The sequence below is a fragment of the Myotis myotis genome, unplaced genomic scaffold, assembly GCF_014108235.1.
Source record: "Myotis myotis isolate mMyoMyo1 unplaced genomic scaffold, mMyoMyo1.p scaffold_m19_p_47, whole genome shotgun sequence".
NCBI classification, from domain to species: Eukaryota; Metazoa; Chordata; class Mammalia; order Chiroptera; family Vespertilionidae; genus Myotis; species Myotis myotis.
In genome coordinates this window covers 353,186-380,315 of record NW_023416354.1, presented here as the reverse complement: position 1 = coordinate 380,315, position 27,130 = coordinate 353,186, and the positions used below count along the sequence as shown (strand labels likewise).

The 27,130-nt window shown below is 55.9% G+C and overlaps 1 protein-coding gene, 1 long non-coding RNA gene and 6 other non-coding genes across 10 annotated transcripts; 2 read left to right on the top strand and 6 right to left on the bottom strand.

Moving 5' to 3' along the window:
* Positions 1-10,736: 10,736 nt before the first annotated feature.
* Positions 10,737-13,713, bottom strand: UBC (ubiquitin C). 2 transcript variants are annotated; one of them, XM_036307388.1, is made up of 3 exons: positions 13,556-13,713; positions 11,046-12,411; positions 10,737-10,817 (listed from the first exon to the last, which is right to left on the bottom strand). In XM_036307388.1, the coding sequence occupies exons 2-3, from the start codon at positions 12,406-12,408 to the stop codon at positions 10,807-10,809; spliced, it is 1,374 nt and encodes a 457-aa protein (XP_036163281.1). In that variant the 5' UTR covers positions 12,409-12,411; positions 13,556-13,713; the 3' UTR covers positions 10,737-10,806. The 2 variants fall into 2 exon arrangements, with proteins under 2 accessions (XP_036163281.1, XP_036163280.1); XM_036307387.1 differs by having other exon boundaries at positions 10,737-12,411.
* A 7,994-nt stretch (positions 13,714-21,707) lies between these two features.
* LOC118655533 lies at positions 21,708-27,101 on the bottom strand. Of its 2 annotated transcripts, XR_004967290.1 has the most exons (3): positions 26,691-27,101; positions 23,602-24,097; positions 21,708-22,272 (listed from the first exon to the last, which is right to left on the bottom strand). It is a non-coding gene; the product is annotated as an uncharacterized LOC118655533 (long non-coding RNA). The 2 variants fall into 2 exon arrangements; XR_004967289.1 differs by lacking the exon at positions 26,691-27,101 and having other exon boundaries at positions 23,602-24,428.
* On the bottom strand, positions 22,318-22,389 carry TRNAA-UGC. The gene has a single exon. It is a non-coding gene; the product is annotated as a tRNA-Ala (tRNA).
* Positions 23,547-23,618, bottom strand: TRNAD-GUC. Its single transcript has one exon. It is a non-coding gene; the product is annotated as a tRNA-Asp (tRNA).
* Positions 23,847-23,918, top strand: TRNAA-UGC. Its single transcript has one exon. It is a non-coding gene; the product is annotated as a tRNA-Ala (tRNA).
* Positions 24,316-24,388, bottom strand: TRNAF-GAA. The gene has a single exon. It is a non-coding gene; the product is annotated as a tRNA-Phe (tRNA).
* On the bottom strand, positions 26,636-26,707 carry TRNAD-GUC. Its single transcript has one exon. It is a non-coding gene; the product is annotated as a tRNA-Asp (tRNA).
* Positions 26,928-26,999, top strand: TRNAA-UGC. Its single transcript has one exon. It is a non-coding gene; the product is annotated as a tRNA-Ala (tRNA).
* Positions 27,102-27,130: the final 29 nt, after the last annotated feature.

Genomic DNA, 27,130 nt, shown 5'->3' with positions numbered 1-27,130 from the left:
GGGGGCGTGCAGGAGGCAGCCAATCGATGCTGTCTCATCATCGATGTTTCCATCTCTCTCTCTCCCTCTCCCTTCTAAATATATGTAATATGTAAATTAAATATATTTAATTTTTTTAAAAAAGAGCCAGGGAGATGAGGGTGGGTCTTGTCTGTACCCGGGAGAGCATTCGGGGGCGGGCACAGCGAGTGCGAAGGCCCTGAGGGGGTGGGAACTGGGTGTCCCGGGAGCAGGGATGTGGGCCGGGTGGGCGGCGTGATGCTGGCAGCCGCTACACAGAAGGCCGCAGCCCCAGGCCTCTCCTCCCTCCCTCCCCCCCTCTGTCTCTCTCTCTCTTTTCCTTTTTCCTTCTTTTCTGAGGGCTCTTGTCCCCAGGCCCGCAGTGGAGGAGGGCTGGTTGGTGAAATCTGGGCTTAGCGCTCAGCCTTCCCCTCCTAACAGGAGGAACCGCCCCTCCCACCCTGCGTGGGCCTCCCTGGACCGCCCCACGGGCAGCGGGTCCGCTCTGTTTGCTATTCTTCCTGCCAGAGCACCACTCTGCCCTGCCCAGGAGGCTGCGGCTCTGTCACCGCCACCCCGCCGCCACCCCCCTCCCCCCCCCCCCGCCACCCCCACACCTTGGCCAGGCCGCCAGCGCCTGGCGACAGGCCACAGCCTAGCGCAGAGGTGGCAGGCCAAGGTTGGTACAAAGAATGCCTTTGAGTCCTGGCCAGTGTAGCCAAGTGGTTAGAGTGTCAGCCTACGCACAAAAGGGTTAAGGGTTCAATTCCCAGTCAAGGGCATGTACCTGGGTTGCAGGTGCGATCCTCGTGTGGGAGGCAGCCAATCTCTCTCTCTCTCTCTCTCTCCCCTCTCCCCCTCCCTTCCACTCTCTCTAAAAACCAATGGGGAAAAAATATCCTGGGTGAGGATTAACAACAATTTTTTAATTTTTTTTAAAATATATTTTATTGATTTTTTACAGAGAGGAAGGGAGAGAGATAGAGAGTCAGAAACATTGATGAGAGAGAAACATCGATCAGCTGCCTCCTGCACGTCTCCCACTAGAGATGTGCCCGCAACCCAGGCACATGCCCTTGACTGGGATCCCTCAGTCCGCAGGCCGATGCTCTATCCACTGAGCCAAACCGGTTTCGGCAACAATTTTTAAAATTTTTTAAAGGAACTGGCTTTCACCCTCGCCAGCTTTGCTTTGTGGATAGAGCGTCGGCTGCGGACTAAAGGGTCCCGGGTTCGACTTCTGGGTAGGGGACATGCTTGGGTTGTGGGCTCCATCCCCAGTGGGGGGCGTGCAGGAGGCAGCTGACCCATGATGCTCTCTCACCATTGTTGTCTCTCTCTCTCTCCCTCTTCCTTCCTCTCGGAAATCAATAAAAATATATATATATTTTAAAAGAGCGCTTTCAGTAGAAAAGGCCTCTGTCCTCTTAAGAAAAAAATTCACCCACAGAACTGTAGCAAAGGTGCCAATTCCCCCCCCCCCCCCAGGGCTTCAAAATTGTCCCTGGCTCCGGGGGAGGCGGATGGCAGGGTGGCTGGAGCCCAGGTGGCGGTGGGTCCTAAAAATAAAACGATCTCCGGAAAGCAGTGCACGGGGCCCAGGGCAGGGCGGCCGCCAGCAGCCGGGACCTGGCCGGTCCTGGGGGGTGGGGGGGGGGCATTGCTTACGGGCAAGAGAGCCCTGGGATTGCGAGCCCTGGCCTCCCCCCGCGCCCCCCCCCCCCCCCCCGTCCTGTCCCACGCGCCCGCCCGTGGGAACAAAGACATTCCTCCCGGGCCAGTGAGTCCATAGTGACACCTGAGAAAATGCTTCAAGGGAAGGGGACCGGTTGGTGGAGGCCACGGGCAGACCCAGACCGGCCTCAGGGCCAACAGGATCGTGTTACCTCCTGCCTCACCCTCCTCTGGTTCCCTCGCATGAGCATGAAACTCAGACCCAGCCCTGCCGGCCGGCGGGGCTCAGGGCTTGAGCGTCGACCCAGGAACCAGGAGGTGACGGTTTGGTTCCCGGTCAGGGCACAGGCCCAGGTTGCGGGCTCCGTCCCCAGTGGGGGGCGTGCAGGAGGCCACAGGTCCAAGATTCTCACTCATCATGGATGTTTCTCTCACTCTCTACCTCTCCTTTCCTCTCGGAAATCAATAAAAATATATGTTTTTCAAATCAATAGAAACATATTTAAAACAAAGAATCGCTCCTTCCCGATCCGAATCCCACGCTCCAGGGTGAGCCCAGTGAGGACAGACCCTGGGCCGCGGGGGTGGGGGTCTGGGGGGGGGAGGGAGGACACATTCTTCCAGAAGCCTGGCCTGGGTCCGAGGGACTCCGGTGCCCAGCGGCCGGCCCTCCGGCTCCTCCCCCGGGGACAGGCCCTGGCTGCCGCCACCACATTCCTTCCCGGAGGCTGATGAGCCGGAGCTTCCCTCGTCCCTCGTCCCTCGTCCCCAGGCCCCTGGCACCTGGCGCTTGCTCTTGGCTCTAAGGTGTCCCCTGAGCTGGCGCAATCCGCTGCCATGTGTGGGGTCACGCCCCCCCCCAGCCCTGCCCCACGTGGAAGGGGAAAGGGCGGCAGGGGGGGAGGAGCCCATCTCACCTGCCTGTGTACTGGTTCCCAGAGGCTGACTCAGGTTCCTGAAACACTGTCGCCAGGTGCTCATCAGGGCCCAGTGCGACCGTGACTGGTATCAGCAGGCCCTCCCGTGGCTCCTCTCCATCCAGTCACCTCGCTCCCCCTCCTCCCCTCCCAGCGCTACGACGGCTCCTGTCGCTCTCATGCCAATGTTTCTCTCTCTCTCTCTCCCCAAATCAATTTTAAAAATTTTATTTTATTTTTAAATATATTTTATTGATTTTTTACAGAGAGGAAGGGAGAGAGATAGAGAGTTAGAAATATCAATGAGCGAGAAACATCGATCAGCCGCCTCCTGCACATCTCCCACTGGGGATGTGCCCGCAACCCAGGTACATGCCCTTGACCGGAATCGAACCCAGGACCTTTCAGTCCGCAGTCCGACGCTCTATCCACTGAGCCAAACTGGTTTCCGCAAAAATTTTTTTTAAAGAGTAAGCCTTTAGAAAAAAAAAAAAAAGTGAGCCTTTCATGTAAACAGCACATTAGAAACCTATAGTTTTTAAAAACCAATATGGGCCCCGATCACTGTAGCTCAGCGGTTGAGCATCGACCTGTGAACCAGGAGGTCACGGTTGATTCCGGGTCAGGACACAGGCCCGGGGTTGTGGGCTCCATCCCCAGTGTGGGGCGTGCAGGAGGCCGCCGGTCCATGATTCTCTCCCATCATGGATGTTTTTCTCTCTGTCTCCCTGTCCCTTCCGCGCTGAAATCAATAAAAGTATATTTTTAAAAACTGAATGTATTGGGATGACATTGATTAATAAAACGTCGGTTCCAGGTTCCAGCTCCTGATGCTTGCAGGCCGCCCAGGCGAGGAGCGCTCACTGCCGGCGTCGCCCTTCTCTTCGCCCCCCGGAGGCCCCCGTGCTCCCCACGCTGACGGCCACTTGCGTGTCTCCGGGAACAGGTGGCCTCCCGTGACCCCACCCCCGCGGCTGGCTTGTGGGCCTCTCTGGGCCGGAGGGACATCGATTCGGCGCCTGGCACGGGAGCTGCAGACCCATGCTCCCCTTTGCTTGGGCTCTCTGATGTTCTGCAAAAACACGGACTTTGCTTTTCCTCGTGATCAGGGTTGCTGTCCCTTTGACGTCTGGGTGTTGCGTCACATGCGGAAGAGCCTCCCAGAGTGACTCTTCCCATCGCCCTCTCCCGTGTGGGTATTTTCCAGCCTCTGCCCTACTTGGGGTTGATGGTGTCTTCAGCTGTGGGACAAGAATCCAGGGGTCCCGCCCAACGTATTTCCGATTCTTCCCCCACGGAATGAAGCGACCGTCGTCCACACCCGTTTCTCTACATACTTTGGTCTCTTTCTGGATTGTTCTCTCTTATGACAGCTCAGCCTACCCACTCCTTCTCTACGGCCAACTGTACCTTATACTCCACCTTTTTATCACAGTATTTGGAGCCCCGGCTGGCATGGCTCATTTGGTTGAGCGTCGTCCTGGGCACTGACAGGTCGCTGGTCCGATCAATGTTTCTCTCTCTCTCTCTCTCTCTCCTCAATAAACCTATTTTAAAAATATATATTTGGGAAAGCTAGTCTTTCCTCACTATTCTTCACTTTCAGAATTTTCCTGGAAATGTTTATATATTCTTTTCTCTCTTTTTTAATGTACTTCAGCAGTATTTTCTCAAATTCCCCCAAATTCTCTGCTGGTTATTTAATTGGTTTTGCGTTCATTTCTGGCTACCTTTAGGGAACTCTGGCATCTTTTCAACGCGATTCCTCCTCTCTAGGAACAAAGACTGTCTGGTCGCTCATCCAGGCCTCCTTTTTATACTGAATAGCAAATTCTAACACTTTCCACATTGCTTTGCTCTGCATTGCTTGGGAAGCTCACTGCTAAACATCTTCTCCTCAGGGTCGCAGGTGTAAATGGGGTCTTTGCTCCCATGATAGGTGACATTGGATACTTATAGCCAAGTTCAAAGGGGTGGGTGGAGACCCCAAGAACCCTGCATGGTTTTGTTTTGGGGTTTTTTATTGATGATTGAGAGAGGGAGAAACATCGATTTGTTATTCCACTTTTTCATGCGTTCAGTGGTTGAGTCTCCTATGTGCCCTGGTGCCACCTGTCACGTTCTATGTAATTTCTGACAAATGAAGAAGTGAAATTAGAGTGTGACCCAGCACAGAGCCGACAAGCGGAAGCGACTTCTTCTCTAAGCGAAACAAGCCTTGAAGTCTGATATTCCTGCACAGGAGCAAGCAGCCCAGACCCCGCTCAGAGCAAACGCTTTCGCCTTTAACAAACCACCTTCCCAGGCGAGACCAGACCTCCAGACACCCGAGCTGCTGTCGAAGGAGTTTTAGTTTTAGTTTTGCAGGATGTGAAGGATCGGGCGTGTATCCGTGGCGCCAGTGAACGGCACTTCAAAATGGGTAAGAGGGTATGTTTGACGTTATGTGCTTTTAACCACTTTTTTTTTAACCACTTTTTTTTAAAAAAAATAGCAAAAACAACACAGCTGGTGTGGCTCAGTGATTGAGCATCAACCTATGAACCAGATCATGGTTCAATTCCCAGTTGCAGCACATGCCCGGGTTGCGCGCTCCACCCCTAACAGAACCATGATCTCCTGGTTCCTGGGTCGACGCTCAGCCGTGGAGCCACACCGACTGGGCACAAACTTAACCCTTTTAAACTGAACAAGTCAGAACACTCACCATGTTGAGCCTCCCCCTCTAGTTCCCCAACATTCTATCCCCAAACACATCCCTGTCCGCCTTCCACACTTATGGCCATTCCGCCCCGGCCCCCTGCCCCAGGCAACCCCCACCCGCTTTCTGTCTCCACAGACTTGACGACTCTGGACATTTCAGATCCGTGGACTCATGCAAATGTGGCCTGTGGCTCCGCTTGTTTTTAAGGAATGAAGGCCAAGGGACACACTTGAAGGCTGAGCTGAAGCCCAGAAATCATAAAGGCTTTAAAAAAAAAACCCGAAGGATGTTTCCAAGAGGTAGTAAGACTCAACGTTGTCAAGAACTGGAGGAAGGGGGGCGGTATCTTAGGGGGAGGAAAGGAGAGAGGCTGCGATGCTCGGCCACCTCCTCACGCCCCCTTGTGGCTGGTGAAGCCTTGGCGAGCAGGACGCGCCCACGTAGCCAGAAGATGATGCGGGTTTGGAGCCATGGAGTCCGCACTTTGGTTGTATAACTATTACCCAGAGTCCCCCTCGCCCCGACGCCATGCACCGTCACCCCCTGGGTCTGCAGAAACGGGGTGACCACTGGATGGCTCATCTCCTAGGCAACACTTAGAAATCCTCCCCAGTGGGAGACTCCCACCGTCTCGGTTTCTGCACCTAAACTCCTAGACACCTTCCCGTGCCTTGTCCCCGCGCACATCACTTTTTTCCCATTTAACCATTTGCAAGTGTGTAGCTCTGCGGCATCAAGAACACCGTTGTAACTCCTCTAGCTGGTGTGGCGCAGTGGATAGAGCTTCGGCCTGTGGACTGAAAGGTCCCGGGTTTGATTCTAGTCAGGGCACATGCTTCCATTCCCGCCCGGAGGCGACCAGTGGATGTGTCTCTCTCACATCAGTGTCTGTAGAGACAAACATGTCTCCCCCCCTCCCTTCCACTCTCTCTCTAAAATTCAATGGAAAAATATCCTTGGATGAAGATTAACAAAAACATAAAAATAAACGTTGAGAGGAGGAAGGAAGGAAAGATACGGAGGAACAAATTCCTTGCTCAATTACAGCCGCCTGGGGGCGCTGCCGGCCTCCTGGCTAAGGCAGCCTGTCCAGCTGCGCCCTCTCCCGGCGGCAGTGAACACTGCAGACTCGTCACCCCGAGTCCAAAGGCCCCGCCCGTCCGCAAGCAGCACCCGCAGCAGAGCCCTGCGCGCCTGGCGAGGGATTCGTACCTTCGGACAAAACACAGAAACACTTTGAACAACTCACAAGCCACACATCTGCCTTCAGGGCTCACACCGCTGCGCTCACGGCCGCGCGCCCTCGGCGGTGCTGTTGACTCGACAGGACTCCCCGCGGCAGGACCCCGGCCAGGCCATGGCTGACCGGCTCGCATCGGCGGGCGGAGGCCCCGTCACTGTTCGCAGGGATGGTGTTGCCCTGGCGGCTTCCTTTGCTGCTGAGAAAATGACATCAAAGGTGTTTTCCTTTATTCAAAATGCAAGGTTAGAACTGTCCCAACTACTGAAGACGTGAGCGGGCAGGTGCCGTACCTGCCTCCCATGAGGGGCTGCCGTCTGCGCGTGCGAAGGGCATCTGGGCGCCTGCAGGTCTTTTCGTTGCACGTTCCTGTAAGCTTCCTACACGCCCCAAACGCGGGAAAGCATTCCTTTTCAAAGAACTGAAGGAAATATGAGGCAGTAACCAATACAGTAACCGTTACTTAGTTACAAAAATAAGTTCTCAGGCTGATTTTTAAAAACATGGACGCTCCACAAATGTCCGCGTCACCCTTTGCAGGAGCCGTGATCTCCGCACCTTCCCCTGTAGAGCACGTGCCGCCCAGCGGGCGCCAGGACCAGTGACTTCTCGCGATTCCCAAGGACCTGGCTAGAGACGTGGCATCTATGCTGCCCTTTCAGTCAGATGCCCCGGGCACCAGCACCAGAGCAGCAGCCCCCTGGGCACGCTGGTAGACGGGCTAAGCACTCCGTAAGGCGGCCGTCCAGTGGGCCGCTAGCAAGAACGGGAACAAGGAGGCAGATGGAGATGTGCTGGTTTGGGAAAATGTCCTGAATGAGCTAGTTTAGGAAAGAAAAGCTGGTGGTGCCATGCAGTCAAACCCTGTGCTGTGTGACAGGGCTGTAGAGTTTGGTGACATGTAGATAATGTGTAAAGCAAGTTTTTATGGTTAAGAAAATTTGTTGAACTTTCCGACTTAAAGTTGAAACTTAACATGAAAAGAGAATATACTCTTCCCATGGGCTGTTTTTCAAAACTGTTGTGAATGATCCTGTTTGTGTGTGTGTGTGTGTGTGTGTGTGTGTGTGTGCGCGCGCGTGCATATTATGCTATATATATTACACAGGGGGTAAACCCAAAAAAGTGCAATTTTAATTAAAAATAATCACTGAAATTAAAAAAAATCAATACTCTCAAAGAAAAAAAAAGTAATCACTGAGAAGTAAAAAGGCTCACTCAGGAATTTAGATGGGTTATCTTTGCATTTATAAAACACACTCAATATATGTATATATTATAAATGAGGCAAATATATTCCTAACTCGTTCTTTCCTGGGAATAACCTTGTATTCAACTCTTTCTACATCTGGTTTTTAATGTGTTTGCATTCGTTTTTTTATTGTTAGTGATTCCTTTCACACTTGCCCTGAAGCTGCACTTCAAGGAGCCAAGTGTTTGAGCGCCCCCAGCCCTGAAACACCCCCAGCTTTATTAGGCTAATGCTCTAGGGCACCAATGCCCAGACCCTTCCAGCTCTGGGGAAGGCAGGCAGGGTCTCCACTTATCTTAAGGGTATCAGGCTGCCACGAGATGACCAGCCACATTTTTTCAACTGTTAGTAGCCACCGACCCACTTGTACACAGACTCTAAAATGCCTAGTCAACACTTAGGAACTTTGCAATGCCTGTCCTGCAGTGGTTATTTTCAAGAAGCAACTGGTTATTTTCTGTTATGGCCCTTCATTTTATACACACACATATTTATTTCAGAGGGAGAGGGAGAGGGAGATAGACACATCATTGAACCATCCATCTGTTGCCTCCTACATGCCCCCTACTGGGGCTTGAGCCCGCAAACCAGGACCATAATTGAACCCAGGATCCTTGTCCACAGGCCAAGGCTCTATCCACTGAGCCAAACCAGCTAGGGCCCTTCATCTACACTAATAAAAGAGAATCATGGTAATTGGCGTACGACCGCTACCCTTTTCATTGGCTAACCAGCAAGATATGCAAATTAACTGTCAGCCAAGATGGCGGACGGCAGCCAGGCAGCTTGATACTAACATGAGGCTTGCTTGCTTCAGTGACAGAGGACTCCAACGTTCCCGCCTGCGACTGCAGGCCTCTGAGCCTGCAGTTTAATTAACTATGTAACAAATACCACGGGACTTCAGCCAGCAGATTTGCAACATTGTAAGCAAAGGCCAGAAACCTACTTTCAGCCGCGGAGGCCTAAGAGCTGGAGCCAAGTCTCAAAGCTGAAGCTGGCCCAGAATAAAAAAAAAAAAAGGAAAAAAGGAGCAGTTGGGAGCTTCAGTCACCCCCAGCCTGAAAACAGCCCTCAGCCCCTCACCAAGACTGGCCAGGCACCCCAGTGGGGACCCCCACCCTGAATGGTGTGTGACCAGCTGCAAACAGCCATCATCCCCTCACCCAGGCTGGCCAGGCACCCCAGTGGGGACCCCCAACCTGATCCAGGACACCCTTCAGGGCAAACCAGCCAGCCCCACCCGTGCACCAGGCCTCTATCCTATATAGTAAAAGGGTAATCTGCCTCCCAGCACCAGGATCAGCATGACAGAGGGCAGCGCCCAAACCCCCTGATCGCCCTGTGGCTCTGTGACGGGAAGGCGCCCCAACCCCCTGATCAGCCCTGCTCTGTGCCTGATAGGGGGGAGCTCCCTAACACCGCCCCCCCCCCCCCCACAGGCCCTGCTCTGTGTGTGACGGGGTAGAGCCATAACTTCCCCATTGGCCCTGCCCTGAGTGCGAGAGTTTTGGCGCCCCAACCCCCTGATCGGCCCTGCTCTGTGGGTGATAGAGGGCGGTGCCCCAACCCCAATTGGCCCTGCTCTGTGCGTGACAGGGGGTGGCGCCGCAACCTCCCCATTGACCCTGCCTTGAGTGTGACAGGGGACGGTGCCCCAACCCCCCAATCGGCCCTACCCTGATCGTGACTGAGGGTGGCATCACAACCTCCCAATCTCCCTGCTCTGTGCATGACAGGGGGCGGTGCCCCAACTCCCCAATCGGCCTTGCTCTGAGCCCAACCAGGTGCTGCACCCGGGAGCAGGCCTAAGCCAGCAGGTCGTTATCTCCCGAGGGGTCCCAGACTGCGAGAGAGCACAGGCCAGGCTGAGGGCCCCCCCGCCCCCTCCCCCCGCGAGTGCACAAATTTTTGTGCACCCGGCCTCTAGTTCTGTAATGAATATCAAAATTACACAACTCACCCTAACCGGTTTGGCTCAATGGATATTGCGTTGGCCTGTGGACCAAAGGTCATGTATTCCGGTCAAGGGCATGCACCTTTGGTTGCGGGCACATACCCAGTAGGGAGTGTGCAGGAGGCAGCTGATCGATGTTTCTAACTCTATCCCTCTCCCTTCCTCTCTGTAAAAAAAACAATAAAAAATATATTTTTAAAAAAATTACACAACTCTGAGCGTGACTCCAAGTGGTTACAGGTGCTGGTGGGGTTTCTGAGGATCTTGTGACATTGCTCAACTTACATGACTTGCAGTGAGTCACAGAAATCCACTGATCTATGCATTACCTACTTACGTCAACACAGTGAGAAACTCACCAGAATGGATTTGCCTACAACTCCTGGATTTTTCAAAAGGCATTTCCTAGTTATACTCCCCTAAATCTAGGACTTAAACCTGTTGACTTCAGGCATTTTATGATCAGCAAGCGAAAACACCAATTTTCCTCTACTCCATGAGGACTAGTGCTCTTTGGAGACCAGACTTCTGGGGACCAAGGGCAAATTGCTTCATTCACAATCAGTTATATAGAAACTCTGCATCTGCTGTTGCATGAAATTGAGGAATATTGAATATTGAATTTCAACCAATAGCTTTAATTCTCTAAATAACCACTAGCATAATGCATAACATTACCTTTCTTTAAAAATCTGGTCAAAGAACCTTCTATATACAACTTTTGATTTTAAATAGAGCTATGTATTTTAAAATTGATTTCTACTGTATGTTCCCTTCAACCACTCCCACCTTTTAAAAATCTCCTTGCTAGTATTCCAGAAACTTTCTTCATTCTCAGGTACCCAACACTATACCCAAACTCAGTATTTGAGTCAGTAGTTTATTATACCTCCTTACTACAAAATTACCTCAGTCTAAAACCTTGATCCCTCACACCCCACCCTAAATAAAAATAACCTCACTTAGCACTGATAAAAAAAAAATCACACTACTTGGGAATGCAACAACTTTATTGAAAGAAAAGTGCAATTTAAATTGGTTGGAAGCTTAAAAGGGATTAACTTAGACACCCCCTCTCAGGCGCAGGACCAGGTGCAGAGTGGACTCTTTCTGGATGTTGTAGTCGGACAGGGTGCGCCCGTCTTCCAGCTGCTTGCCGGCGAAGATCAGCCGCTGCTGGTCTGGAGGGATGCCCTCTTTGTCTTGGATCTTGGCCTTGACATTCTCGATGGTGTCACTGGGCTCGACCTCGAGGGTGATGGTCTTGCCGGTCAAGGTCTTCACGAAGATCTGCATCCCACCTCTCAGGCGCAGGACCAGGTGCAGAGTGGACTCTTTCTGGATGTTGTAGTCGGACAGGGTGCGCCCGTCTTCCAGCTGCTTGCCGGCGAAGATCAGCCGCTGCTGGTCAGGGGGGATGCCCTCTTTGTCTTGGATCTTGGCCTTGACATTCTCGATGGTGTCACTGGGCTCGACCTCGAGGGTGATGGTCTTGCCGGTCAAGGTCTTCACGAAGATCTGCATCCCACCTCTCAGGCGCAGGACCAGGTGCAGAGTGGACTCTTTCTGGATGTTGTAGTCGGACAGGGTGCGCCCGTCTTCCAGCTGCTTGCCGGCGAAGATCAGCCGCTGCTGGTCAGGGGGGATGCCCTCTTTGTCTTGGATCTTGGCCTTGACATTCTCGATGGTGTCACTGGGCTCGACCTCGAGGGTGATGGTCTTGCCGGTCAAGGTCTTCACGAAGATCTGCATCCCACCTCTCAGGCGCAGGACCAGGTGCAGAGTGGACTCTTTCTGGATGTTGTAGTCGGACAGGGTGCGCCCGTCTTCCAGCTGCTTGCCGGCGAAGATCAGCCGCTGCTGGTCAGGGGGGATGCCCTCTTTGTCTTGGATCTTGGCCTTGACATTCTCGATGGTGTCACTGGGCTCGACCTCGAGGGTGATGGTCTTGCCAGTCAAGGTCTTCACGAAGATCTGCATCCCACCTCTCAGGCGCAGGACCAGGTGCAGAGTGGACTCTTTCTGGATGTTGTAGTCGGACAGGGTGCGCCCGTCTTCCAGCTGCTTGCCGGCGAAGATCAGCCGCTGCTGGTCAGGGGGGATGCCCTCTTTGTCTTGGATCTTGGCCTTGACATTCTCGATGGTGTCACTGGGCTCGACCTCGAGGGTGATGGTCTTGCCAGTCAAGGTCTTCACGAAGATCTGCATCCCACCTCTCAGGCGCAGGACCAGGTGCAGAGTGGACTCTTTCTGGATGTTGTAGTCGGACAGGGTGCGCCCGTCTTCCAGCTGCTTGCCGGCGAAGATCAGCCGCTGCTGGTCAGGGGGGATGCCCTCTTTGTCTTGGATCTTGGCCTTGACATTCTCGATGGTGTCACTGGGCTCGACCTCGAGGGTGATGGTCTTGCCGGTCAAGGTCTTCACGAAGATCTGCATCCCACCTCTCAGGCGCAGGACCAGGTGCAGAGTGGACTCTTTCTGGATGTTGTAGTCGGACAGGGTGCGCCCGTCTTCCAGCTGCTTGCCGGCGAAGATCAGCCGCTGCTGGTCTGGGGGGATGCCCTCTTTGTCTTGGATCTTGGCCTTGACATTCTCGATGGTGTCACTGGGCTCGACCTCGAGGGTGATGGTCTTGCCGGTCAAGGTTTTCACGAAGATCTGCATTGTCTATTAGAACAAAAAGATGAAACAAAAAAAAAGAACCGGAGAGTTTAGCAGGCAATTCACCCATGAACACATTCCTAAGGCTAAGTGTCATTTTTTTATTGGCCCAATGGCTAAGATAAACACTTGCCTAGGGCAAGGAACCAAAAAAAACAAACAAACAAAAAACCAACTTGCCCTGACCGGTTTGGCTCAGTGGATAGACCCACGGCTCACGGACTGAAGGGTCCTTGGTTCGGTTCCGTTCAAGGGCATGTACCTTGGTTGTGGACACATCCCCAGTAGGGGGCGTGCAGGAGGCAGCTGATCGATGTTTCTAAGTCTCTATCCCTCTCTCTTACTCTCTAAAAATTAAAAAAAAAAAAAAAAACAAGAAAAATTGCCTAACAACACAGGTCACGTGTATAGACGTGGACACTGAAAACCCGCACAGCGTCACTAACCAGTGTCACCCCGATACATTGAGAAAGGGAAACCTGCCCACACACCCTCAGAAAGGGGACCGGAACCGGAACCTTCCTGGCTAAGTCAACCCCCGCGCCGGGCGCTCAGCAGAGAGAGGCAGGGAGACTGGCCCCGAGGACGATCCTGGCCGCGCACGCCCCTCCCCGCCCGTCCGCCTCCGTCAGCTCAGCCCAGGCCCCAGCCCTGCGTCCCGCCGACCGGCGTCGGGGGAAGGGAACCCTAGCGCCCCCCCCACCCCACAGGCGGCCCCGCCCGGCATTGTGCGCCCACAGCGGGGTGACGTCACGTGAGCGCGCCCCCGCCGTGGGTGCGGGTCGGTTCCGAGCGGCACCGGCCGGGCCGGGCCCCCTTGTCCCGCGGGGCCTTTGGGCCCGTTAGGCCGTGACAGACTTCACGGTGGACCCACACACCCCGCCCAGCCCCGTCCGGCCGCAGCCGCGCTCCCTCCGCGTTTCCCCGCCACGTTGCCCCTCAGCCCGCCCGCCGGCCCCACGGCCGCCTCACCGGCCGCCATTTCGCGGCGGCGCTCTCCCCTCAGGGTCCGCGGCTCGCGGGACCCGCTCGACTAAAGGCCCCCTCAGCTGCCCTGCCCCCGCCCGCGGCGGACACCCCGCCTGCCACCCTCGCCGCCCCCGAAGGAGCGGGACGGACCGGGACCCCGGCCGCGGCGGCCGCCGCTCACCAAGGGCGGTGAAGGAGGCTGCGAGCGAAGAGAACGACGACTGTGTTCCGACGACCGCGAATGCGCGCGCCACGCCCGGCGCCCCCTTATATATCCGCGCGCGCCCGGGATCCCTCCGCGGAGACAGGCGGAGGGACTACTTTCCCCGCCCCCGCCTCCCGCGGGATACCCAGTGCCTCCGCGTCCTCTGACTCCCCTTCGGGAATGTTCTGAGGCGAAGGCTGGCGCTCGGGACGGAACCGGCTGCGGCGGGGCGGCTCCTCCGAGGGCCCGCGCGGAGGGATCGGCGCGTTGGCTGCGCGCTGCGTCCGCGGACGGAGCCGGCGCCGGACTCGCTGGCCGGGCGGGGGAGGGGCGGGAGGGCGCCCGCGGCGGGAGCGAAAACCCGGCGCGGAGTCGGCGGGCGCTCGGAGCGGGTGGGGAGCCCGCGTCCCCCGCGACCCCGCTTCCCGGCCCGACGCCCCCTTTCTTCAGCCCCAACCGTCCCCCGCGGCTCCCGGGTCCCCCCCCCCCCCTTGACGGACAGGGGTCCGGCCCAGCGCCTCGTGCGGAGTCGGGGCCCCGCTCCCTTCCCCCCGCAAACAGGAGGGGGTCTTTATTTGGGGGTCACAGTTGAGATCTGGATAGGGTTTGCGTTTCCCTAAAGTTTTCGGGGAGCCGCGGCCCCCGCCCCCCCCCCCCCCCAGCGCGCCGGGCGGCGGCCGGCCCCTCCCCCGCGCTGGCGCCGGGACAGGGCGGATGACTCGGCAAATGTCCGCGGGGCCTGGACGCCGGCCGAGGCCGAAGGGCCGCTCAGGACACGCGGTGGGGGGAGGGGGGGGTTCTCGCGGAAAACTGTGAGTGGGAGGCCCGCCGGGTTGTGTCTGCGCTGGATTTTGGAAAGACAGGTGGACGGGCTTCATACTTTTAAAAAAGAAAAAAAGAAAAGAACGATTTGCCTCCAATAAATTATTTAAAAGGCTCCAAAAGAAAAAAACACAAACCACACAACGGTTTGCACTGGACCTGGAAGCTGGACAGGCCTAGAACCTTCTAGATGGTTCTAGAAAGTTCTAGAAGGTTCTAGACTGTTCTAGAGGGTTCTTTCCCCTTCCTGATTGGGGGGGGGGGGGCGGCCCGGGGTCCTGGAGCCCAGACCAGGCCCCGCTGGGCTGACAGCCCGTTGGGTTCCATTCCGGACAGGCCCAGGGCAGCTGGGTGGGTCCGAGGGGGAGAACACGGGTTAACCCCGAACATGAGCTGTGACCTGCAGGACGGTCCCGGGGGCAGGAGGAGAGAGAACGTGTTTTCACACAGATGAACGCGGGAACGTTGAGAACAGGGTTTTTAGAAGTTTCCAGTAAAAACTCCCCTGGTGTCACCCCCTTAGTCACTGTTCCTTCTGGGCTCCTCCAGGAGGACGAGCAGCCCCTAAGAAGGGGGAGGCAGGGAGATGTAATGTCTACCCTCTAAGGCGCCAAGAAAAAAAAATTAGAGGCAACAACAAAAAGACACGCCTGACCTTGGGCCCATTCCCCTGGGCCTGTTCGCCAGCGACTGAAAAAACAAACAAAAACAAAACAAATGCCATTCGGACGAGACGCCACCCCGGCTCCGGCTCCGTTGGACAGCCCCTGGCAATGGCTGAGTTCAGGAAGAAGGGCGAGCAGTTCACAATAGATACCCCCCCCCGCCCCCCGTTGTTTTTTAACATTTTTTCCAAGAGAATGAACTCATGGCGGGGGGAATGGACACGAATAAAATGTTTTCTGGGGTAGCAGCCCCCCCAACACCCCGGACTTCCAATACAGACTTCTGTCAAGGTCATTTCTTAAGCAATGGACACAGACCGTAGTGGGGTGAGGGCGTGTGCTGGGGGGGGGGGTGGGGGCGTGTGCTGGGGGCGGGGCGTGTGCTGGGGGGGCGTGTGCTGGGGGGCGGGGGCGTGTGCTGGGGGGTCGGGGCGTGTGCTGGGGGTGGGAGCAGAGGTCAATGGGGGAAAAGAGAGGCTCATGTAATACTTTAAACAATAAAGAATTTAAGTTAAAAAGGAAAAAAGAATACTCATGTAGGTAAATAAACAATAATTTTAAAAATAGATGACTTCTTTCTAAATTTCTGGAAAGAGGTGCGAAAGGAACCAAACACGGAGGCTCTGTCCGGGGTCCTTTCTCCCCGTTTTTCAGGGTTTCGGGCCGAAGTTGAGAGGTTTTCTCTAAGGGGCCGCACCCGGTTGCCCTGGGTGTCGCGCTGGGTGTTGCTTTGCTGGGAGCCTTGTGATGGGGGTGCGTCAAGGCTGAGTCAGGAGCCGCGTGGCAACAGCTCTGTCCGGAGTCCAGAGGCGTTCAGGGGCCGAGGGGGAGGGAGGGCAAGAGAAGGAGACGGGCTCGGCCTGGGGCGTGGGCCCGGGGAGCTCCAAGGAGAAAACAGCATGGGAGGAGCGGGGGGACGGGAGGAGCTGGGGGGACGGGAGGAACTGGGGGGACGGGAGGAGCTGGGGGGACGGGAGGAACTGGGGGGGCGGGAGGAACTGGGGGGGCGGGAGGAACTGGGGGGGCAGGAGGAGCTGGAGAGGGGACAGGAGGAGCTGGGGGGGCAGGAGGAACTGGGGGGGCAGGAGGAGCTGGAGAGGGGACAGGAGGAGCTGGGGGGGCAGGAGGAACTGGGGGGGCAGGAGGAGCTGGAGAGGGGACAGGAGGAGCTGGGGGGGGGCAGGAGGAGCTGGAGAGGGGACAGGAGGAGCTGGGGGGGCAGGAGGAACTGGGGGGGCAGGAGGAGCTGGAGAGGGGACAGGAGGAGCTGGGGGGACGGGAGGAGCTGGAGGGGTGGACAGGAGGAGCTGGGGGGACGGGAGGAGCTGGGGGGACGGGAGGAGCTGGGGGGGCAGGAGGAGCTGGGGGGGCAGGAGGAGCTGGGGGACAGGAGGAGCTGGGGGGGCAGGAGGAGCTGGAGAGGGGACAGGAGGAGCTGGGGGGACGGGAGGAGCTGGGGGGGCAGGAGGAGCTGGAGAGGGGACAGGAGGAGCTGGGGGGGGCAGGAGGAGCTGGGGGACGGGAGGAGCTGGGGGGGCAGGAGGAGCTGGAGAGGGGACAGGAGGAGCTGGGGGGGGCAGGAGGAGCTGGAGAGGGGACAGGAGGAGCTGGGGGACGGGAGGAGCTGGGGGAACACCCAGGTTGTCTCTAGCAGGAAAAGAAATTCTGAAATGCCCGCCGCCCCCAACTGAAGTCCAGCAAACACTGGCCAAGGGCCCTGAGATGAGGAGAGCAATGAGCGTCGCCAGTGGACAGGGGGCGGGGGGGGGGCATGTGCTGGGGGCGGCCGGGGAGCGGTCAGTGGGGGAAAGGAGACTTCTGTAATTCATTCAACAGCAAAGAACTTTAAAAAAAAAAAAAAGGAGAATGACCTTGCCCAAGACTAGTGGCTGCTGTTTTTCCGGAAAGACAGGCCACTCTCACCCAGGAGGCACGGGGTCCCTCGGGGCACCTGGCAGGGGGGTTCGGCCAGGGATGCCGCTGAGCCCCCTACAATGGACAGTCCCCCCACCACACAGCCACCTGGCCCCCATGTCAACAACGCCCAGGTTCGGGGCCCCAGGTCTCCAGAGGCTTTTTGGGGTCCCTGGAAAGTCTGCATGTCCCGCTGGGGCTCGGGAATCGGGGCTCAGGTCACAGGCCACGCTGCTCCCAAACCCACAGGCCCTGACCTAGAATGCCGTGTTCCAGAATGTGCTGGAGGCAGGGTGAGTCACGCCATCCATTTCCAGCTCCTCCCTGACTCAGACCCTTCCTTTGCAGGCGCCCCAGAAGCCAGGGCGTCAGAGCTGCCACCAATGGCAGCGCGACAGAGGCCCAGCAACAGGCCCGGATTGGCCAGTCCCCCCCCAACACCCTCACCCCACCCCACCCCCCCCACCCCCGGGCACATGATGCACTGAGCTCACAAAGGCCTGGGTGCCAGGCAGCCGGGTGGGGGCTGGGGGGCAGAGATGGGCCTGGTGCCCGCGTGTCTGCTGAGCTTCCTCTCCCCGCAGAGGACTCAGCTGCCAGGAAGGTGACAGCCTCGTGTGGCACTCACCACTCAGCGCCCAGGGAATGTCCGCGGACACGGTGCCCGCAGGCCTGTCCCCGGAGAGCTGGGTGGGAAGGGCTTGCCTTGCCTTGTCATGGGTTTTGCCACCATAAACGGGAGTGAAGGGACTCAGCCGCTTAGGGGGGGCAGGGGGGCGGGAAACACCATGAAAAAGGAACCCCACACAGAACACAGCGGCCAGGGCCCTGCTGTTCTCCTGTCCGCCTCTGAACATTTGCATCACGAAGCAGAACACAGCCGCTCCGGCTTAAAAACAGCCGCTCCCACCCCCTAACTTCCTGGGGCTGTTAAAAATCGCCATGGCAACACAGACAACAAAACTGAACCATCTTCATTAACCATTTAAATTATATATATCTATATAGATTGATTTCAGAGAGGAAGAGAGAGAGGCAGCAATAGCAACGGTGAGAGAGAATCACCGACCGGCCGCCTCCTGCCCGCCCCACACTGCCCTGACCCAAACGGAACCGCGCCCCCCCCCCCCCCCCCCCCCGGGTTCGAGGTCGATGCCCGACCCCTGAGCCACACTGGCCCGGCTTACCTGTTTTACGAGCACAGCTCAGCGTGTCCAGTGTGTTGGGGGGGGAGGGGGGGGCGCGGTTCTTAGAGACCCTGGCATTGAAGGAGAGTAACAGGAGGAAAATCCAGGTGTTCGCTGACTCCAATGCCGTCTCCTTGGGGGATACCCGGGGGACAAGGAGTCACTCAGAGCGGCCGATTCAGATCTGAGGCCTAAATACCACCGGGAGAGGGGCGAGCAAGGAGGCCTCTGAGGGGAGAGTGAGTGATGGTAGGAAAGACACGTGGGAAGAGGACGGGTGGGAGACAGGATCGCTTGTGACCAAGTGGGGTGTCCTCTCCTAGCCTCAGTCCTGCGACAGGAGTCCGCTGGTCCGTGGAACCCCCGGAGGGGACCTCGGGCCTCTCAGCTCCTGGGGGAGACTGTCGGGCAGCGAAGGGGACCCCGGGAACGACTCTCCTCGCGTTTGCAGTTTTCCAAGTGCCTTCAGCTCAAAATTATATCCAACTGGTTCAGCTGGTTGAGTGGCCCCAGGAACTAGAAAGTGTGGGTTGGATTCCCGGTGGTCGGGCAGGGCACATGCCCGGGTTGTGTGGGTTTGAACTCTCTCTCTCTCTCTCTCTCTCTCTCTCTCCTTATCCCCTCCTCTCTCTCTAAAATCAATAAAAGCTTTAAAACAACAGCTAAGTGGCCTATTTGGCGGCGGCACATTCTACCACCTTCCACGTCCACACTGTTATGCAGCCACCTCCACACCTGTGTTCCTCTTGCAACACTGACCTCTGACCCATTAGCCAACTCTCCGTTGCCCCATCCTCCCGCCCAGGGCAGCCGCCACCCCACTTCCCATCTCTGGTATGAAGCTGATGTCTCCAGGGACCTCATCGCAGGGGTTTTGTGTTGCTGTTGATGTTTTTTTATGTAAAATAAAATGGTGTTAGAAACGATTTTTTCCCAAGATTCACAACTTTTCTAGGAGGCTCCGTTTCCCAGCACAAGCCTGATGTGATTCTTTTTTCTCTCTTTGGGGTATTTTCCCCCCTTGTCATTGTGTATTGATGGGGGGGAACCTATCATCTGATAGATAGAGCACCTGAATTAATTTGAAAAATAATCCTACTATTTTAAATCTTAGGACACATATACTTACATGAACCGGCGCTTAAGTTTCTCATATGTGAAGAAGGGGTGAGGTTTTCCCCAAGTTTCCCTTTCAAGGCCTGTGCAGAGCGATTGAGGAGGTGACCCCGCTGTGAGTCCAGCAAGCAGAATGGATAAGCAGGGTCGGACTGACCCACCAGGAGTCAAAACGTCATCTCATCCACATCATCTCCTCACCATCATCTCCTCACCATCATCTCATCCACATCATCTCCTCACCATCCTCTCACCCACATCATCTCATCCACATCATCTCCTTACCATCCTCTCATCCACATCATCTCCTTACCATCCTCTCATCCACATCATCTCCTTACCATCCTCTCATCCACATCATCTCCTCACCATCCTCTCATCCACATCATCTCCTCACCATCATCTCCTCACCATCATCTCCTCACCATCATCTCATCCACATCATCTCCTCACCATCATCTCCTCACCATCCTCTCATCCACATCATCTCCTCACCACCATCTCCTTACCATCCTCTCATCCACATCATCTCCTCACCACCATCTCCTTACCATCCTCTCATCCACATCATCTCCTCACCACCATCTCCTTACCATCCTCTCATCCACATCATCTCCTCACCACCATCTCCTTACCATCCTCTCATCCACATCATCTCCTCACCACCATCTCCTTACCATCCTCTCATCCACATCATCTCCTCACCACCATCTCCTCACCACCATCTCATCCACATCATCTCCTCACCACCATCTCCTCACCACCATCTCATCCACATCATCTCCTCACCATCATCTCCTCACCATCCTCTCATCCACATCATGTCCTCACCATCCTCTCATCCACATCATCTCCTCACCATCCTCTCATCCACATCATCTCCTCACCATCCTCTCATCCACATCATCTCCTCACCACCATCTCCTTACCATCCTCTCATCCACATCATCTCCTCACCATCATCTCCTCACCATCCTCTCATCCACATCATCTCCTCACCACCATCTCCTTACCATCATCTCATCCACATTATCTCCTCACCACCATCTCATCCACATCATCTCCTCACCACCATCTCATCCACATCATCTCCTCACCACCATCTCACCCACATCATCTCCTCACCACCATCTCACCCACATCATCTCCTCACCACCATCTCACCCACATCATCTCCTCACCACCATCTCATCCACATCATCTCCTCACCACCATCTCCTTACCATCATCTCATCCACATTATCTCCTCACCACCATCTCACCCACATCATCTCCTCACCACCATCTCACCCACATCATCTCCTCACCACCATCTCACCCACATCATCTCCTCACCACCATCTCATCCACATCATCTCCTCACCACCATCTCCTTACCATCATCTCATCCACATTATCTCCTCACCACCATCTCACCCACATCATCTCCTCACCACCATCTCACCCACATCATCTCCTCACCACCATCTCACCCACATCATCTCCTCACCACCATCTCATCCACATCATCTCCTCACCATCATCTCACCCACATCATCTCCTCACCATCATCTCACCCACATCATCTCCTCACCACCATCTCATCCACATCATCTCCTCACCATCATCTCCTTACCATCCTCTCATCCACATCATCTCCTCACCACCATCTCATCCACATCATCTCCTCACCATCATCTCACACACATCATCTCGTGGCCAGACAATAGCTGACGTCTGCGGACCCCCAGGGCTGCCTCACCCCCGCCCCTTCCCCTTTCCAGTCCCGCCCCCTGCACCTGCTGAAAGGCAGGTTTTGATGCTTGAAAGCGCCCTGTCTTCATGGTGGGCCGGCCTCCTCAATAAGCGCCTCATAGGATTCAACCTGCCTTCGTGGCTGGACACAGCGACAGGCAGCCCCAGCCCACCCGGGGGGTTCCCGGTGACACGATTAGAAATACGTAATGGTCAGCTCAAAGTAAAGCAGAAGCCTATCATTAGTTTCGCGTGAGGCCTCATAAATGTAACTTCACCTTTGCTTGTTTACAAACAGGAGCTGCCACCCCTACGCCTCCAGCCCCCGCCCAAGGGCGAGTCCCTTCAGGAATTTCAGTTTCATCTCAGAAATGAAGGCTTTGCAGTCTCTCCAGACCTAAGGTGGGATGTTTTTAATTTTTTGGAGGGTGGGTGGATGTTTTAAAATGTGAGCTGGCCTGGCTGGTGTGGCTCAGTAGTTGAGCATCTACCTATGAACCAGGAGGTCATAATTCCATTCCCGGTCAGGGCACAGGCCCGGATCTCGGGCTCAATCCCCAGTGGGGGGCATGCAGGGGGCAGCTGATCAATGATTCTCTCTGGTCATCGATGTTTCTATTTCTTTCCCTCTTCCTTCCCCTCTGAAAGCAATAAAAATATATTAAAAAAACACGCAAGTGTGGAGTCAAATGAGACAGATTGATGGACAAGGATCCATTATTACTGCAGACCAAGAACAGGACCCCTTCTTTTAATGAAAAATAGCTTTCATTTTTAGTGATTAAATGCAGTGTACACGTATAAAGAGTTCATGCACTCCATTCATTCATTCATTCGTTCATTCTTACATTCATTTATTCTGGTCCTGTTACTGATGAAGCAGGGAGCAAGCTCTCTGCTGGGAATGCCAGTCTCCTTTTGGGCGGCTCCCTCTGAAAAAGGTTGTTGCTGGCAGCACAGAGGGCGAAGGGCAAGGCCGGCACAGACCTCTGACCCCCGACGTACACATCACCCCGGCGGCCGGGAATGAGCCCCACCCCGCAGGCCTCACTGCAGGCGCTGTCACTGCCCAACGGGACACTCTGCCCAGTGGTGCTGTGGTTCCCAGCATCATTGCTCCCGTTCGCCTCCTCCAGCAAAAGCACATCTGGAACGTTCCAGGCTTGAGGAAGGACCGATCTCGACTGTGGGGGAAACCGCACCTCCAGGTGGTGACAGGAGGAGCTACACCTGTATGGCCGCATCCGGGTAGGCGCTTTAAGGATGAACAGGAGAAAGAAGAATGAGAAAAATAACACAATGGAGATGCCGGGGATCGAACCCGGGGCCTCATACATGCAAAGCATGCGCTCTACCACTGAGCTACATCCCCCAGCCCTGCACTGCTGCTTCCTGGAATTCTCTGCTAAAGCCTCATCTTAAAATCTTTTTTCCTGAATAAATTTTATACATTTACATGTGCAGTGCCCTTTTTTTCTAAGTAAATTCTATACATTTAAATGCGTAGTGCACCAAGGCCGCAGGTTGCACCCCCAGTCAGGGCACATACAAGAAACCACCAGTGAACGCATGAATGTAAACTGAGGAATAAAACAGACCCAGACCCACAGAAGCAGGGGACAGCTGGGCCAATCTCAGAGAGGGGGCGTGGGTGGGAGAGATTAACTAAAGACCTGGTTTGCATATATGCAGAACCCATGGACACAGACAATGGTGTGGTGAAGGCCTGGGGGGGAGGGGGCAGGGTGGAGGGGGCCAATGGGAAAATGAAAAGGGGCGGGCTTCTGAGATATTTTAATCAAGAAAGATAAGTTTTAAAAAACACAGTAAGGGGAACAACAAATCGATGTTTTTCTCCCAAAGAGGCCTGTTTCTCATAACCCCACAGCCGGCGTTCTAGCCGGTGCTGGAACCAGGAGCAAAAGGGAAGAGGCCTCGTCTTTTTTGTTGTTTGTTTTTGGTGGAGGTGCAGGAATGAATTAAAAAAAAAAATCAAATCTCTAGGGGAACGCTGGTTAATAACAGTAGATAAAGCTCTGCCTACTCCACTGTGTGCTCAGCAGCAGAAGGCTGGTCCCCTTCCGCCACCACGCCGCTGACCCCCGACCTCTTCCCCCTCCAGCCCCCTCTGCTCCGGTGACACCATCCGGTTGCACACTGACCTGTTCTTCATTTGCTTTCTGTTTCACAAAGCGGAACTATCCTTACTGCACAGGACAGACTCTGGTACTTCATTCCATACTATTTTCTTTTTAATCCTCACCCAAGGATATGTTTTCATTTATTTTATGTGTTTATTTACGTAATCGTTATTGTTTAAAGTATTACATATGTCCCCTTTCTTACTCTCTTGACGCCCCCCGTCCCCAACCCCCCATACTCCGGTTTCCCCCATTCCCCCCAGTCCCAGGCCCTCAACACCCCTCTGCCTGCGTCCATGAGGTATGCATCTATACATACAAGGCAAACAGACCTATTATGGAATGTTGCTCCTAACAAAACCAAACAACCCAGTAAAAGATACACAGCCTCCCCGTCGGGGAATCGAACCCCGGTCTCCCGCGTGACAGGCGGGGATACTCACCACTATACTAACGAGGACGAGCCATGCCGAGGCCCCTCCACGCCTGTTCCTATAGAAACCGCCTTCTTCCGCTGCCGCGCGCATCACTCCCCGCGGTCTCCGCCTGCGCCGCGGGGCGGGCGGGCTTCTCCCCTGCGCCGAGGGGCCTGCTCCGATCCTCGGAGGCGCTGAGCACCCCGAAAGGAAGAAACACGCGCACGTGGAGAAAGGCCGCCACTTCCTGCATCCGCGGGGCTCCGAGGGCGGGGGATGTAGCTCAGTGGTAGAGCGCATGCTTTGCATGTATGAGGCCCCGGGTTCGATCCCCGGCATCTCCAACCTTTTATTTTAACATCTCTCCTTCAAGGAGTTTAGCTCTTCACATGCCCCGGAGGTCGCCGCCTTACCTTCTCCGCAGCTCCGCGGGCTTGCTGGAGCTGCGCCCGCTCACGCAGCGGAAATGAGCACAGGCAGCGGGAACGGACGAGCAGCCGACAGACGCGGGGCAGTTAATCGGCTTTCACGACATAAAATAAATGAGGGTCAAGGAAACGCTTGCTCCTGTTGGATTTCCCCGGACGGGACGCACCGAGAGGTTTCCAGCCGCTCGGGCTCCCGGGGGAAACTCGGAGCTGTTTCAAACAAAGAAAGCGAACCCCCTTTTTCCTCTCTACTCGCTTATTTCCACCGCGCTCGGGGCGGGGGGAGAAAGAAATAAAAAGGGAAAAGGAGAGCTGCCGAAACCCGGGATCGAACCAGGGACCTTTAGATCTTCAGTCTAACGCTCTCCCAACTGAGCTATTTCGGCCGCTGTAAATAGGCGCCGCCCGGTCCCTCCCATGTTGTTCTCAACGGCCCAGCGTCATCGCATCCGCCCTGGAATCCGGGCGGGGAGACGAACTCAGCCGCTTCCACCCTGCGGGGCCGGCCCCCACCTGTAGGCAATGCCCCTTCTCGGCCTTCAGGCCACCGCCTCCCGGAAGCTTTCCCTGATCACGCCTCCCAGCACGACCCCAGCCCCATATTGGGGATTGATCGCTTAGTTATTGGTTTCCTATCTCCCCCCCCCCCTCCCCCCCCCCGCCCCAGCAGGGAAGCCCTCTGTCTGGGTCACTGCAGGGCCGAGAGCCGTGCCTGGAACATAACCTGTGCTCCATAGCCAGTTGTGAATTCATAAGCGAATGGATGGATGGGTGGATGGATGGGTGGATGGGTGGATGGATGGGTGGATGGATGGATGAATGGATGGATGGATAGATGGATGGATGGATGAACCCTGCCTGGCTCAGACCTCAGCTTTCTCAAGCTCCCTGCTCTGTGCAAAGGCACCAGGTCACCCGTGGGCGCAGCTCCCGGGCAGCCCACAGGTGCAGGGATGCTGCCCACGCCGGGCCTGAGTGAGGCTTTCCTCGGGGCAGCGAGCGCCCCAGATCCGGCCTCCAAGCGCAGCCCCCACACCTGGGCGCCCTTGCAGCCCCGAGGCACGAGGAGGCATGAGGAGACCGGCAGGGCCGCAGCCAGGTACGGCTCTGACTCTTCGGTTTGGAAACTGGGGGTGGGGTTGGGGGTGGGGTTGGGGGTGGGGGGTGGGAAGGGCTGCCCGGGGAGGACCCACTGGTGGGGGGATTGTCCACGATGTGAGGTCATTTGGCAAGTGCCGGCCAAACACCTGGTGACCCTCTGGCTCATCCACGAATCCAGGAACGAGATAGGGGATAATAGTTGTGCTAAGAAGCAAAATAAACCAAAATAAACCGCAGTGATGGGGTGGGATTCGGGGATACGGCAGCGAGAGACACAGGGAGCTGAGAGGACCTGAAGCATAGCGAGCCCGCCGTGCTAAGACCTGAGGAAGAGGCCCTTGGACGGAGGGACCGCTGGTGCAAAGGCCCTGGGGCCGGGAGGAGGGGGATAATCGGAGGCGCAGAGAGTGGGGTGGGAGAGGGGAGGAGGGTGAGGGGCAAGAGGGCAGCCGGAAAGGCCAGAGAGGCGGGCGAGGCCAGAGCTTGCCAGGCCGCAGGGAGAGGTGCTGCATGGGCTTCTGGTTGCACGTGGGAGGTCTGATTGTGATAGAGCTCGTCTGGGTGTGCGGTCCCCTCCGTCTCCTGTCACAAGTCAATCATGTGTGACAACTGAGGCTCTGAATCAGGGGTCCTCCAACTTTTTAAACAGGGGGTCAGTTCACTGTCCCTCAGACCGTTGGAGGGCCGGACTATAGTTAAAAAACAAACAAACTATGAACAAATTCCTATGCTCACTGCACATATCTTATTTTGAAGTAAAAAAACAAAACGGGAACAAATACAATATTTGTATTGGCATGTGGCCCGCGGGCCGTAGTTTGAGGACCCCTGAATCTGCACACCACGTGGTACACCCTGAACCCCTTCAGGAGCGAGGGGACCGTCTGGACTCCCCCTGCTCTCCCCCTGCTCTCCGTGCACAGCAGGCCTTTGAAAAGCATGACGAGTATCATCCTGATAAAAATGGAGGAAGAAAGAACGGAAGGAAGGAAGGAAGGAAGGAAGGAAGGAAGGGAGGAACACGGGGAATGGGAAACGAGGAAAAGAAAGGCAGGAAAGAGAAAGGAAAAGAAAACAAAAGAGTCCAGACAGGTGGAGAATGGAGTCAAGGAGGCACTCCCGCCTTCTCCCGGGCCTTCTCCACAGAGAGGACCCATGCCCGGAGCAGGTGGTGATGAGGTGGCCCTGGGCAGGCCACACAGCCATTCTCCAGGCCTCAGTCTCCCCATCTGTCTAATGGGAGGACATAGCACCCACCCGTGAGGTTGCTGTGGAGACTAAATGAGCGCTCACCTGCACAGCGCCGAGCACTGCCCGGTACATGATAAAAGTTGCATAATTGTTAGCTGTGACCAGGGATATAAATGCAAAATCTCTCAAGCTATATCCATTAGAGATTATAGATTACGCATATAATGGGGGACCTGTTAGGCCCACTGCGCGCACCTGGCTTTTTTCCTTAGTGACGCGCCAATTGCCACGTTTGCAAGGAAAACCGCGAGGTGCACACAGGACTTAAAAGTTTTAGTCGCCTCCCCGTCGGGGAATCGAACCCCGGTCTCCCGCGTGACAGGCGGGGATACTCACCACTATACTAACGAGGACGAGCGCTGGTTGGGCCCCTCCGCGCTGGTCCATATGGACATGGGTTCCCTTCCTGTCGCCCCGCGGGCTCCAGGTCGGGCCTCCCCAGGTGCAGTGCCTGGTCCTGGGCTTTGCGGGCGCGGAAGGAGCCGCTGGACCGGAGCCGCTGGGCACCCAGACAGGGGCCCGGCGAGCGGAAGGACACTGGGGCTTCCCACAGCCCCGCCACCGCCAGGCCCAGGGGATGTAGCTCAGTGGTAGAGCGCATGCTTTGCATGTATGAGGCCCCGGGTTCAATCCCCGGCATCTCCACTCCGTTTTCCTGTACTTTTTGTTTTCTTTTACCTTTTCAGCCGTGTAAGTCAGTTGCCGGGTGGGAAGGCGAGCAGAGAAGGGGACCCAGGCTCCCCCCATCAGCAGACCCGAGAAGGAAGCTCCCTGGA